The 14,169-nt window shown below is 51.2% G+C and overlaps 1 protein-coding gene across 6 annotated transcripts in view; it reads left to right on the forward strand.

The window, feature by feature from the left end:
* The window catches only part of CACNB2 (calcium voltage-gated channel auxiliary subunit beta 2), a 336,701-nt gene that overhangs the window by 286,158 nt on the left and 36,374 nt on the right, over window positions 1-14,169 (forward strand). For 3 of the 6 annotated variants that reach the window (XM_054171152.1, XM_054171148.1, XM_054171149.1), the window contains 3 exons: window positions 1,692-1,825; window positions 9,147-9,227; window positions 10,930-10,988. In XM_054171152.1, coding sequence (XP_054027127.1) covers window positions 1,692-1,825; window positions 9,147-9,227; window positions 10,930-10,988 — 274 coding nt within the window. Of the gene's footprint in view, window positions 1-1,691; window positions 1,826-1,972; window positions 1,993-9,146; window positions 9,228-10,929; window positions 10,989-14,169 lie in introns of all 6 variants that reach the window. The other 3 variants (XM_054171153.1, XM_054171150.1, XM_054171151.1) reach the window with 1 other exon arrangement.

Consider the following 14,169-nt stretch of genomic DNA (forward strand, 5'->3'; position numbering starts at 1 on the left):
TGAACACCTCCAGGGATGGGGACTCCACCACCTCCCTGGGCAGCACATTCCCATGGCCAATCTCTCTTGCTGGGAAGAACTTTCTCCTCCAGCCTAAACTTCCCCTGGCACAGCTTGAGACTGTGTCCTCTTGTTCTGGTGCTGGGTGCCTGGGAGAAGAGACCAACCCCCACCTGGCTACAACCTCCATGCAGGGAGTTGGAGACAGCAATGAGGTCAATCCTGAGCCTCCTCTTCTCCAGGCTAAGCAACCCCAGCTCCCTCAGCCTCTCCTCACAGGGCTGTGCTCAAGGCCTCTCCCCAGCCTTGTTGCCCTTCTCTGGACACCTTCAAGTGTCTCAATGTCCTTCTTAAACTGAGGAGCCCAGAACTGGACACAGGACTCAAGGTGTGGCCTAAGCAGTGCTGAGCACAGGGCACAATGACTTCCCTGCTCCTGCTGGGCACACTCTTCCTGATGCAGGCCAGGATGCCATTGGCCTTCTTGCCCCCCTGGGCACACTGCTGGCTCATGTTCAGCTGCTGTCACCCAGTACCCCCAGGTCCCTTTCTGCAGAGTCACAGCAAAGACAAGCTTGTGTCACCCAGACTGTGGCAAGAGGTGGGGGAGTTCTCTACGCACAGGGCTGATGGTGCACAGCAGGTTTGTGGAGCCCTTTTGTGCAGGAGCTTGCCTGCTGAAGAGAAATGTTGATGTCTTATTTAAGGTGGGGACTGATAGTGGTAAGCAAGAAAGCTTTGGGGTTGGTTGGGTTGGGCTTGGTGTGCAGCCAGCAGGTGCCTGCTGGCCTCACCATGTGGGCTAACAGGGCTTTGTTTCTTGAAGTTACTAGTTTGTGAGTCCAGGAGGAGTTCTCACTTCTGCTCTTGTTCACTGTTTGGTAAGGAGGGTAAATGTTTGATGTTTATGGAGTAAGTAAGGTTATGGTGCTGTGTGTCCTGCTGGGGTGGAGGCTGAGCAGCAGTGGTTTATTGTATTCACTTCCATTGTGCCCTGCCTCCATCCTCACTCCTTGCAACAGGATCCAGGGCACTGGGACAGGCTGGGATCAGGTTCCTCTGCTCTGCTCCCCCATTCTGTTTAGTTTGCACTATCAATAGGTCTGGGTTTCTGTTTCCTAATGAATGCATCCTGTGACTCCTGTGCCTTTTTACTCCCAATGGTCAAGAATGCAGACCGCAGCCCACCCTGAGAGAGATGCAGCTGCAGCTGTAGCAGCATGGGGCTGAGTTTTGCTCCACAGTTGATTTTTCTCCTGTGGTTTCCTGTAGAAACATTTCAGCTTTCAGCTGATGGGACCCAGTTTGAATTGGTGCCCACTGCTGGCCAGGTTCTGTTGTTTACAGGCAGAGGCCAATGCTCTGCTTTGCCAGGGTGATTCTGGGGGTGTTTGATGTAGCCATGTGAAAGGGGATCAGAGGTAAAGCTGTTAAAGGTTGCCTTCTGTCTTCCAATCCTAACGTGCTGCACCTTGAAACTTCTCCCTTTGTTTTATCGTGGTTTGTACTGACATGGTGGATTTTGGACTTTGGATTTATTTGCTTATTGCCCTGGGCACTTTTCATGAGTTTGTACTTTTCTTCCTTCACCTCTTAGTTCCTTTCCTTCAGGTTTTTTTTTTTAACTTGTGAACCTCTCTTCCCTTTTTCCCCTGCCACCTGATAATTCTGAATTGTTTGTCTGTATATAGCTATAGACATAGATGCCACTGGCTTAGATGCAGAAGAAAATGATATTCCAGCCAACCATCGCTCCCCCAAACCCAGTGCAAACAGTGTCACCTCACCCCACTCCAAAGAGAAAAGAATGCCCTTCTTTAAGAAGGTAACAGCACCACCCCCCAGCTCCCATCTGTCCACCTGCTCACCCGCACTGCGTCACATTCCTAGTCCTGTGGAGCGTCTGCGTCCTCTGACCAGCCAATAACATGCATGCTCTGTTGTTCTTTGTTTCTTTTCCATGCTGCTGTAGCTAAGCAGAAGCAGAAGTCGGTAAGTTCCTCCCCACGGCACCTGCTGTTTCCCCTTGCCACCGGCACCCTTCCCAGCACCGCCCCGGGGGAGCGCTCAGGCAGCTGAAGCGCCGAGGGGCGCCGAGGGCTAGGGGTTGGGAGGGAGCTCCCCAGGTCATCCAGTCCAAGCCCCCTGCCAGGGAAGCTCACACAGGAATGCATCCAGGTGGGGTTGGAAAGGCTCCAGAGAAGGAGACTCCACAACCTCTCTGGGCAGCCTGCTCCTAGGCCTCCAGCACCCTCGCACCAAAGAAGTTTCTCCTCGTGTTGAGGTGGAACCTCCTGGGTTCCAGCTTGTACCTCTTGTTTCTTGTCCTGTCTCTGGGCACCACCAAACAGAGCCTGACCCCTTCATCCTGACCCCCAGCCCTCAGATATTGATAGACATTGATCACAGTATCACCAAGGTTGGAAGAGACCTCAAAGATTATCAAGTCCAGCCTATCACCCAAGACCTCATGACCTCAGAGATCATCAGTTCCAACCTATTACCTAATACCTCCTGACAACTAAACCATGGTTCCAAGTATCACAGTATCACCAAGGCTGGAAGAGACCTCAAAGATCATCAAGTCCAACCTATCACCCAACACCTCATGACTAGACCATGGCTCCAAGTGCCACGTCCAATCTTCTCTTGAACACATCCAGGGATGGTGACTCCACCACCTCCCTGGGCAGCACATCCCAATGACAAATGACTCTCTCTCAGCCTTCTCTTCTCCAGACTACACAGACTGCTCTAGAGTTAAGGAAGAAAAGTATCCAAGTGGTTGGTGAATTCAGTACAAGAAAATAAACAATCCCATGCTCATAGTATCATAGAGTCATGGACTGGTTGGGGTTGGAAGGGACCTTCAAGATCATCTAGTTTGAGGACCCTGCCATGGGCAAGGAAACCTCCTACTGGCCCAGGTTGCTCAAGGCCCCGTACAGCCTGGCCTTGAACACCTCCAGGGAGGGGGCAGCCAAAGCTTTTGTGGGCAACCTGTTCCAGTGTCTCACTCAGTGAGCCCCTGAAGCTCTGCTACAGTACTGACCCTTTCTGACAGACCAAGAGGACACACTGAGAGGATCTCCAGTGCAGGCACATCACAGAATCACAGAAACACTCAGGTTGGAAAAGACCCTCAGGGTCACCAAGTCCAACCACTGACCCTGCTCTGCAAGGCTCACCCCTAAACCATAGCCCCAAGCACCACATCCAAACCACCTGGAAACACAGCCAGGGTTGGGGACTCCACCACCTCCCTGGGCAGCCTGTACCAATCTCTGACCACTCTGGCTGGGAACAAATATTTCCTACTGTCCAGTCTAAACCTACCCAGTCACAACTTGAGGCCATTCTCTGGGAGAAGAGACCAGCACCAAGCTCTCCACAACCTCCTTGCAGGGAGCTGTAGACAGCCAGGAGGTCTCCCCTCAGCCTCCTCTCTTTCACACTAACCATCCCCAGCTCTTTCCATTGTTCTTCATCACATTTCTTCTCCAGGCCCTTCCCAGCTTCCTTGCCCTCCTCTGCCCTGGCTCCAGCACCTCCACATCTCTCTGGCATTGAGCTGCCCAACACTGGACATAACACTCCAGGTATAGCTGAGTCCCAGGGGACAATCCCCTCCCTGCTGCTGCTGGACACAGCATTGCTGATCCCAGCCAGGAGCCCTTTGGCCTTCTTGGCCCCCTGGGCACACTGCTGGCTCCTCTTCAGCTGCTTGTCCAATGAAACCTCTCTCTCCTCTTTCTCAAGGGTTGTTTCTTTTTCCTTCTAAGTCAGTGTACTGAAACCATTATTGGAACCTAACCAGCCACTCAGGTTGTACTGGAGAAACAACCAGCCCAACCTGTTGGCTTTTCATCTGGTCAGTATTTAAGATGTTGCACTGGGTGCAAGAGAGGCCAGGGGAACAAGAGCAGAAGACTGCAGGCTTGTTTGGAGAGTTCCCTTGGAGTCTGCTTTCCTCTTGTCAGGTATAAATTACCAGCCACTGTTCTTGCTAGTCATCAGTCAGCATCTCAGCTCAGTTAGCATCTCAGCTTCTGGAGATGGTACTGGTAGTTCCCAGGAGAGCCCAGATAGCTGCAGGATTATGCAATTGCTGCTCCAGCAAGCTGCAATCCATTTCTAGCATCTCTGCTGGAATGAATTATCCAGGAGTTAGGAAGCAGCAGCAAACTCTGCAGTGGAATACCACACTTCTGTTCTTCTGGGCTTAAAGCTTTAGTCTTCATAGCTCTGAAGCATTTGGGTTTAACCATTGCCTTACACATCTACAGCTGACAACAGACCATTACATTGCTTATCATAGAATCACAGAAAGGGCTGGGCCAGAAGAGACCTCCAAAGTTCATCCAGTCCAACCCCTCTGCACATGAGGGTGAGGGACATCCTCAACTAGGTCAGGCTGCCCCAGGCCTCGTCAAGTCTCCCCTTGAGTATCTCCAGGGATGGAGCCTCAACCACCTCCCTGGGCAACCTCTTCCAGTGTTCCACCACCCTCCTGGTGCAGAACTTGTTCCTCACATCCAATCTCAGTCTGCTCTGCTCTAGTTTGAAGCCATTGCCCCTGGTCCTGTCCCTGCAGGCCTTTGCAAACAGTCTCTCTGCAGCCTTCTTGCAGCCCCCTTTGGGTACTGGCAGGCTGCTCTCAGGTCTCCCTGGAGCCTTCTCTTCTCCAGGCTGCACACCCCCAGCTCCCTCAGCCTGTCCTCATAGCAGACCTGCTCCAACACCCTGAGCATTCTTGTGGTTCTCCCCTGGGCCTGCTCCATCAGCTCCATGTCCCTCCTGTATTGAGGGCTCCAGACCTGCACACAGTACTCCAGGTGAGGTCTCAGCAGAGCAGAGCCAAGTGTCAGAATCTCCTCTCTGGATCTCTGGCAATGCTGCTTTGGATGCAGCCCAGGCTGCCATTGGCCTTCTGTGCTGCAAGCTCACACTGCCTGCTCCTGTCCAGCTTTTCCCCCATCAGCACCCCCAAATCCTTTTCCTCAGGGCTCCTTTGTATCAGTCCTTCCCCAGTCTGTGTTGATAGTGAGGATTGTTCTGGCCCAGGTGCAGAACCCTGCACTTGCTCTTGTTGAACCTCATGAGGTTCTCCTGGGCCACCTCTCCATCTTGTCCAGGTCCCTCTGGATGCCATCCTGTCCTTCTGGTGTATCTTACAGTGCCAAGTGGTGCTGCTGCTCACCCTGTGGATGCTCTCATGTTCAGTACATAAAACTTGCTTTCAATCTTTCTCTCCCTTATTTTTTCCTTGGACTCACTTAAATATTACTGGATACTTCTCATTCCCAAACTCCCCAATGGTGGGGTCTGTTAGGACCCTGTCATTCACAGTCCCATCAAAATCAACAGCAGGGTCTGCTGAGTGATTTCTTCCTGACTCATAACCAGACATAAATGCTGAGAAAGAGGAGTGCCTGTTGGCATGCACTGGATGGTTCCTGCATAAGCATCTTTCCAAGGTGCAGCTTCTAGATGAACCAGCACAGAATGTTGCCTCTTTCTTTCCATCTCACAGTCACTGCTGCCTAGAGTGGGGGTTGTACTACTGGACATTCACAGTAAATGCTGGATGGGTATCCCATAATAATCTAAACAGTCAAAGTGCTGGGAAGGAGCCATGTGGGCAAAACTATCCTCGCTCTGCAGGTGAAAGCTGGATAGCTCAGGGCCAGTCGCTTAGGCAAGGTCAGAGTCATAGAGTCACAAAATGGCTTAGGTTGGGAGGGACCTCGGAGGTCATCTACTCCAACCTCCCTGCCATGGGCAGGGACACCTCACACTAGCCCAGGTTGCTCAAAGCTCCTCTAGCCTAGCCTTGAACACCTTCAGAGAGGAGGCATTCACAGCCTTCCTGGGCAACCTGTTCCAGACTCTCACCACCCTCCTACTGAAGAACTTCTTCCTCAGCTCCAGTCTAACCCTGCTCTGCCTCAGCTTCAAACCAGTCCCCCTTGTCCCATCTCTAGACACCCTCAGGAAAAGTCTCTGTGCAGCCTTCCTGCAGGATCCCTCAGGTATTGGAAGGCAGCTGGAAGGTCCCCTTGGAGTCTTCTCCAGGCTGAACACCCCCAGCTCCCTCAGCCTGTGCTCACAGCAGAGCTGCTCCAGCCCTTGGATCATTTTGGTGGCCTCCTCTGGACTCACTCCAGCAGCTCTGTGTGCTTCTGATGCTGGGGACACCAACTGGACATAGTCCTCAAGATGTGCTCTCACCAGAGCATAATTAAAGACCTTTAATTGTTCTGTTACCATAGAATCATCAAATGGCCTAGGCTGGAAGAGACCTCAGACCTCAGAGATCATCTACTGCAACCTCCCTGCCATGGGCAGGGACACCTCTCAGGTTGCTCAAGATCTCATCCAACCTGGCCTTGGACACCTGCAGAGAGGAGGCAACCACAACCTCCCTGGACAGTCCATTCCAGTGCCTCCCCACCTTATAGTAAGGAATTTCTTCCCAAGATCACATCTAATCCTCTTCTCCTTCAGTTTAAATCTGTTCCATAGCTTCTGCTAAGTTTTCTGCCGGCAGCTTTTGTTGCTTGAAGCTGTGAAGATTAGAGAGAAACAAAGATCCTCTCTGGACAGAACAGAGTTTGAAAATACCTCATTCCTCATCAACTCAACTCCTTTCTGTGCTTCCTCTGGTTATGGAACAGCTGCTTAACTTCCAGTCTGAACACTTTGGGTTGAGTCAGCCACCTTAAGACAAAGATCTGTTGTGCCAGGACGCTCAGGCTCTAAGCACTTAGACATCTGTAGAGAATTTTTCTTAGGCTCTGTCTCACAGAATCAACCAGGCTGGAAAAGACCCTCAAGACATCAAGTCCAACCTAGCACCCAACACCATCTAATCAACTAAACCATGGCACCAAGTGCCTCATCCAGGCTCTTCCTAAACACCTCCAGGGATGGGGACTCCACCACCTCCCTGGGCAGCACATTCCCATGGCCAATCTCTCTTGCTGGGAAGAACTTCCTATCATCCATTCTAAACTTCCCCTGGCACAGCTTGAGACTGTGTCCTCTTGTTCTGGTGCTGGCTGTCTGGGAGAAGAGACCAACCCCCACCTGGCTACAACCTCCCTTCAGGGAGTTGGAGAGAGCAAGAAGGTCTCCCCTGAGCCTCCTTTTCTCCAGGCTAAGCAACCCCAGCTCCCTCAGCCTCTCCTCACAGGGCTGTGCTCCAGACCCCTCCCCAGCCTCCTTGCCCTTCTCTGGACACCTTCCAGCAGCTCAACATCTTTCCTGAACTGAGGAGCCCAGAACTGGACACAGGACTCAAGGTGTGGCCTGAGCAGTGCTGAGCACAGGGCAGAATGGCTTCCCTGCTCCTGCTGGCCACACTGTTCTCGATAGTCTCTCTTAGGCTTCTCAGACCATGAATCAGTGGTAGCAGGAGTGGGGGGCTGCCCTGGGACACTGGCACAGCCTGACCCTGCAGGGCTTTGCCTTCAGATGTGCTGGGCCAGCTCCCTCACTGTGTCCAGTGAATTCATTTCCATGCTTAGGATGCCTTGGGCACCGCTACTAATGTTTTCCTTGCTAATTAATCTGGTGATGCTGCAGGTAACAGAAACAAATCAGATCAATGCTGGAAAAAAACAACCCCCTTCCCCACCCCCCAGAAAAAAACAGTCACCAAAATGTTTCCCATGTTTTAGACTGCTTTGGACTGCTGCTTGTGTAGCATTTTGTGCTGTCACTGTGCTGCTGTCTGTCCTTGTGTCTCTGTGTTTGGGAAGGTACTCCCTGGTGGGAGTGTTCTGGTGGAACACCTTGGGATACGTTGAGTACCGAAGCAATGACCTTATGCTGTGATCTTGGCTGATGTATTTGTACTCTGTAGGGGCTGGAGACCTGCCACACCTTTCTCCATGTCACCCACATGCTTCTGGGTCTGCATTTCAATATGGTTTATTCATTCACCTTCCACCCACCCCCCAAGACAAAGATAAACCAAACCCTCCCTTCCAACCCAAAAGCTCTGGCTGATAAGACTCACTCTTGGTGCCATCTACTGAGCAGCCATTTATGAAAGGAGGCAGCCCCAGTTTAACTGGCTTGGAGAACAGCAGGCAAACTGGGGGCCACCTTTGGAAGCAGGCAACCTTCTGATCTCTGTGGTTTAAAGTACTGGCCCTGACTCGTACACGATACATCAGTGAGTGGCTTGATGCAGCTCCTACTAACAGCATCCCTGCTGCTGACAGGGACTTCCCAAGGTGGAAACATTGCTATCCCAAGCTCTGTTCACTCAGATGGACCTAAAAATCCTGACCTCAGCAGGCATCATTTTGGGTTCATTTGCAAGTGGATTGCAGACTGGAGGGTGGAAGTTAGGCTATGAGCGCTGCCCTGGGAATTTGCAGTGGTGTCACAACGTTTCCTCCAGAGCTGGGCAGATCTGAACAGCAAAAGCAGGGCTGTGCTTTCCCCATCCCCTTTCTTGTTTGCTTCTTTGCTTGGTTTTTCTCTTTCCTTAATTTGCCTACATCAGATTGTGGTGGGGAACAGCTAATCACAGCCCTCGAGTCAATCATTTCGAGTTGTTTCAAACCATTTGGATCATTTCAAGTGACTTCAAACCATTCAGATCATTCCAAGCCATCCCAACCATTCCCAGCTAGTCAAACCATTCCAGATTAACTCTTGGACATGCCCTTCTTCAAGCTAGCAGTTAGGAACCGTGGAATGGGACATGCAGGTGCCTCCAGATTAACACCGCTTCTGCAGCCCTTCAGGGGCTCCTCCTGCAGGAGGAAAACCAAAAGTCCAAGAGGCAGGAAAAAAATCCTTGAACCTCTGATCTCCTCATTTTGTGTCAAGGAACAATCCTTGAACCTCTGATGCCCTCATTTTGTGTCAAGAAACAATCCTTGAACCTCTGATGCCCTCATTTTGTGTCAAGAAACAATCCTTGAACCTCTGATGCCCTCATTTTGTGTCAAGAAACAGTCCTTGAACCTCTGATCTCCTCATTTTGTCCTGCCAGCTCTGGGGGAAAGCCAGTGAATCCCTGATTGCTGTGTTGGTGACACCACTGGAAATTCAGAGCTGCTGGTGCTGGGGGTGCTGGGTGGCACTGTGCCTGGGTGCTGTGATGCTGACAGCTTTCTCTCTTGCAGACAGAGCACATCCCTCCCTACGATGTAGTGCCTTCAATGCGACCAGTAGTTTTAGTGGGGCCTTCTCTGAAGGGATATGAAGTAAGTGCTTGTTGGCAATGGGTTTGTTATGACCTCCCCAGAATCCTCTCTGCTTCATTTGTGTTTGAGTATTCAGAGGGAGTTGAACTGAGGAGTAGCATAGCCCAAAGTCCAGGCAGTCTTCACCAGGTAGCAGCTCCTTTCTAGTTCATCTCAGAACTAACTCAGATCAGGAATAACTCCATCCCAGCCCCACTGCTCAGCTGGAAGATTTGCTCTCAGCTTTATTACATAGTATTAGCCTCAGGTATTTAGGATGTTTTCCTTTCTGCTTCCTAATTTGTTATTGGGAATGGGTTTGTTATGACCTCCCCAAATCCTTCCTGTTTCATTTGTTTTTGAAGATTCAGAGGGAGTTAAACTGAGGAGTAGCATGGTCAATACCATAACCCAAAGTCCAGGCAGTCTTGAGTAGCTAGCAGCTCCTTTCTAGTTCATCTCAGCACTCAGATCAGGAATAACTCCATCCCAACCCCACTCCTCAGCTGGAAGATTTGCTCTGAGCTTTATTACATCTTATTAGCCTCAGGTATTCAGGATAGTTTCCTTTCTGCTTCCTAATTTGTTATTGGGAATGGGTTTGTTATGAAACCCCCAAATCCTTTCTGCTTCATTTGTTGAAGATTCAGAGGGAGTTAAACTGAGGAGTAGCATGGTCAATACCATAACCCAAAGTCCAGGCAGTCTTTAGTAGCTAGCAGCTCATTTCTAGTTCATCTCAGCACTCAGATCAGGAATAACTCCATCCCAGCCCCACCCCTCAGCTGGAAGATTTGCTCTCAGCTTTATTACATCTTATTAGCCTCAGGTATTTAGGATGTTTTCCTTTCTGCTTTCTAATATGTTATTGGGAATGGGTTTGTTATGACCTCCCCAAATCCTTCCTGTTTCATTTGTTTTTGAAGATTCAGAGGGAGTTAAACTGAGGAGTAGCATGGTCAATGCCATAACCCAAAGTCCAGGCAGTCTTCACCAGGTAGCAGCTCATTTCTAGTTCATCTCAGCACTCAGATCAGGAATAACTCCATCCCAACCCCACTCCTCAGCTGGAAGATTTGCTCTCAGCTTTATTACATCTTATTAGCCTCAGGTATTCAGGATAGTTTCCTTTCTGCTTCCTAATTTGTTATTGGGAATGGGTTTGTTATGAAACCCCCAAATCCTTTCTGCTTCATTTGTTGAAGATTCAGAGGGAGTTAAACTGAGGAGTAGCATGGTCAATGCCATAACCCAAAGTCCAGGCAGTCCTCAGTAGCTAGCAGCTCATTTCTAGTTCATCTCAGCACTCAGATCAGGAATAACTCCATCCCAACCCCACCCCTCAGCTGGAAGATTTGCTCTGAGCTTTATTACATCTTATTAGCCTCAGGTATTTAGGATGTTTTCCTTTCTGCTTCCTAATTTGTTATTGGGAATGGGTTTGTTATGACCTCCCCAAATCCTTTCTGCTTCACTTGAAGATTCAGAGGGAGTTAAACTGAGGAGTAGCATGGTCTGTATCATAGCCCAAAGTCCAGGCAGCCTTTAGCCAGCTGCTCCTTTCTAGTTCATCTCAGCACTCAGATCAGGAATAACTCCATCCCAACCCCACTCCTCAGCTAGATTTGCCCCCAGCTTTACTACACTTGACTGTTACTTGCCTAAAGTGTGTAGGAGCTGTTTCCTCCCTGGTTCTGAATGGGCTGTTTGTTTTCTCTTCCAGGTAACAGATATGATGCAAAAAGCACTGTTTGATTTTTTAAAACACAGATTTGAAGGGCGGTAAGTACCTCGCACTGCCAACCTCCCTCAGGTCCTCTTTAAAGGCTGCCAAGTGCTTGAGGAAGAATTAGATGCTGTCTATAGACAAGGGGGAAGATGATCCAGTCCAATCCCCCTGCCTGAGCAGCAGCACCCAGGGCAGGTCACACAGAACACATGCAGGTGGGGTTGGAAAGGCTCCAGAGCAGGAGACTCCACAACCTCTCTGGGCAGCCTGCTCCAGGCCTCCAGCACCCTCACACCAAAGAAGTTTCTCCTCATGCTGAGGTGGAACCTCCTGGGTTCCAGCTTGTACCTGTAGGTCCTTGTCCTATCACTGGGCACCACCAAACAGAGCCTGGCCCCTTCATCCTGACCCCCAGCCCTCAGATATTGATAGACATTGATCAGATCCCTCTCAGCCTTCTCCTCTCCACACTGAACAGCCCCAGGGCTCTCAGTCTGTCTTCACAGCAGAGCTGTTCCAGTCCCTTCATCATCCTCATGGCTCTTTGTTGGACTCTGTCCAGCAGGTCTCTGTCTCTCTGGAACTGGGGAGCCCAGAACTGGACACAGGATTGCAGCTGTGGTCTCAGCAGGGCAGAGCAGAGGGGCAGCAGAACCTCCCCAGCCCTGCTGGCCACACTTTTCCTGCTGCACCCCAGGATGCCATTGGCTCTCTTGGCCCCCAGGGCACATTGCTGTCCCATGCAGAACTTGCTGCCCAGCAGCACTCCAAGGTCTCTCTCCAGGGAGCTGCTCTCCAGCAGGTGACTCCCAGTCTGTGCAGGTGCCTGGGATTGTTCCTACACATAGCCTCTGTTTTGAGAACAGACTTGATTTTTCCTGGTGCTGCATATCTCAAAAACCAATTCAGATGACATTAAAAACATCACAGACCTCACACTGAACAAACAGTGGGGTTGGGCTGGGCAATCAGCTTTGCTTTCTGTGCCATAACAAGACCAAGTGCAAGGTCCTGCAGCTGGGTTGGGGCAATCCCAGGCTCTGAGATAGGCTGGGCAGGGACTGGCTGGAGAGCAGCCCTGAAGAAAAGGCCTTGGGGGTGCTGGGGGAGGAGAAGCTCAGGAGGAGCCAGCAGTGAGACCTTGCAGCCCAGAGAGCCAAGCAGAGGCTGGGCTGCAGCAAGAGAAGTGTGGCCAGCAGGGCCAGGGAGGGGATTCTGCCCCTCTGCTCCACTCTGCTGAGACCACAGCTGGAGCTCTGGAGCCAGTTCTGGAGCCTCTGTGCCAGGAAGGCTCTGGAGGGGCTGGAAGGTGTCCAGAGAAAGGCCACGAGGAGGAGCAGAGGGCTGGAGCTGCTCTGCTCTGGAGACAGACTGAGAGAGTTGGGGTTGTGCAGGCTGGAGAGGAGAATGCTCCCAGGAGACCTTCTTGTGGCCTTCCAGTATCTGGAGAGGGCTCCAAGAAAGCTTGGGAGGGACTTCTGGGGGTGTCAGGGAGTGATAGGACTGGGGGGGATGGAGCAAAAGTAGAAGTGGGGAGATTGAGATTGGCTGTGAGGAAGAAGTTGTTCCCCAGGAGGGTGGTGAGAGCCTGGCACAGGTTGCCCAGGGAGGTGGTGGAAGCCTCCTGCCTGGAGGTGTTTGCAGCCAGGCTGGAGGTGGCTGTGAGCAACCTGCTGCAGTGTGAGATGTCCCTGGCCCATGGCAGGGGGTTGGAGCTGGCTGAGCCTTGAGGTTCCTTCTAGCCCTGACAGTTCTGTGACTCTATAACTGCCTTTCAGACAGGGAAAAAGGATTTCTTCTTGCAGTCAGGAACACTGGCAGGAAAACCGAGGAGAGCAAGACAAAAAGCTGTACAAATTGGTGGTGTTGATCAATTAGCAAATGAATATCACTAATGAGGACCTCAGCTGCCATGCTGGGTTTCATGTGAAGGCTAATGGCATTATCTGTGAGGAGCTGTGCCACAAATCACAACCTTCAATGATTCCCCAGTTTCCAGAGCCATGTTACAAAGCAGCCTTGTACAAATGATGCTGGGGTGGGTTTTTTCATGTCAATTTCTGGCTTGCTTTCATTTTGTAGGGTTTTAGATGAATATAGCCACATGTTGAGCTCACTGGGAAGTGACCTACTTGGGTACATGTCAGATGAACTGCATCTGACTCTGCTTGCTGGAGAGGAGCCCTCCCTCTTAGCCAATCCATTTCCTCCTCTTCAGCTGCAAGCAAAATCCTACAAGGAAGGGCAGTGGAATATCAACAGTGCTGACTGAACTCACCACTAGAAAAATCACAGTCACAGAATGTTAGGGGCTGGAAGGGACCTCAAAAGCTCATCTAGTCCAAGCCCCCTGCCAGAGCAGGAGCACCTAGAGCAGGTCACACAGGAACACATCCAGGCAGGTCTTGAATACCTCCAGAGAGGGAGACTCCACAGCCCCCCTGGGCAGCCTGCTCCAGGGCTCTAGAACCCTCACAGGGAACATTTTTTTCCTCCTGTTTCCATGGCACTTCCTCTGCCTCAGCTTCCACCACTGCCCCTGGTGCTGGCATTGGGCAGCACCCAGCAGAGCCTGGCTCCAGCCTCTGGGCACTGCCCCTGCACATCTTGAGCAACAGCAAGGAGCTCACCCTCAGGCTCCTCCTCTCCAAGCTCCAGAGCCCTCAGCCCTCCTCATCTTGAGGTGGATGAAGCATTCTGTCTCAGTCTGCAGGGGAAAGAGCCTCTGTTCTTTCTGAACATTCCCCTGCCATGAAATTAGAGGCACAAATGAGGCCAAAATACCAACAGCCAGGCTATTTATTGACAGAATAAAGTGGATGGAACAGAAGAAGGGAGAGAGAGAGAAGGAAAAATGAAGAGAGAGAAGGAAAGGAGCCTCATGAGTGTTACAGGCTGGGGTCAGAGTGGCTTCAGAGCAGCCAGGCAGAGAGGGACCTGGGAGTAGTGGTTGACAGTAGGTGAACATGAGCCAGCAGTGTGCCCAGGGGGCCAAGAAGGCCAATGGCATCCTGGCTTGCATCAGGAAGAATGTGGCCAGCAGGAGCAGGGAAGTCATTGTGCCCTGTGGTTAGGCCACACCTTGAGTCCTGTGTCCAGGACACAGCCCTGTCCCCAGGGAATCTTCCTGTGTACTCCTGGTGTGCTCACAGGAGGAGGCAGCAGGGGGGCTCTGCCTTTTACCTGGTCATATGCACAATACACATCAAGGGCTTCTCATGCCCAGGGCTGAGT

The sequence above is a fragment of the Dryobates pubescens genome, chromosome 21 (genome assembly GCF_014839835.1).
Source record: "Dryobates pubescens isolate bDryPub1 chromosome 21, bDryPub1.pri, whole genome shotgun sequence".
In the NCBI taxonomy this organism is placed as follows: Eukaryota; Metazoa; Chordata; class Aves; order Piciformes; family Picidae; genus Dryobates; species Dryobates pubescens.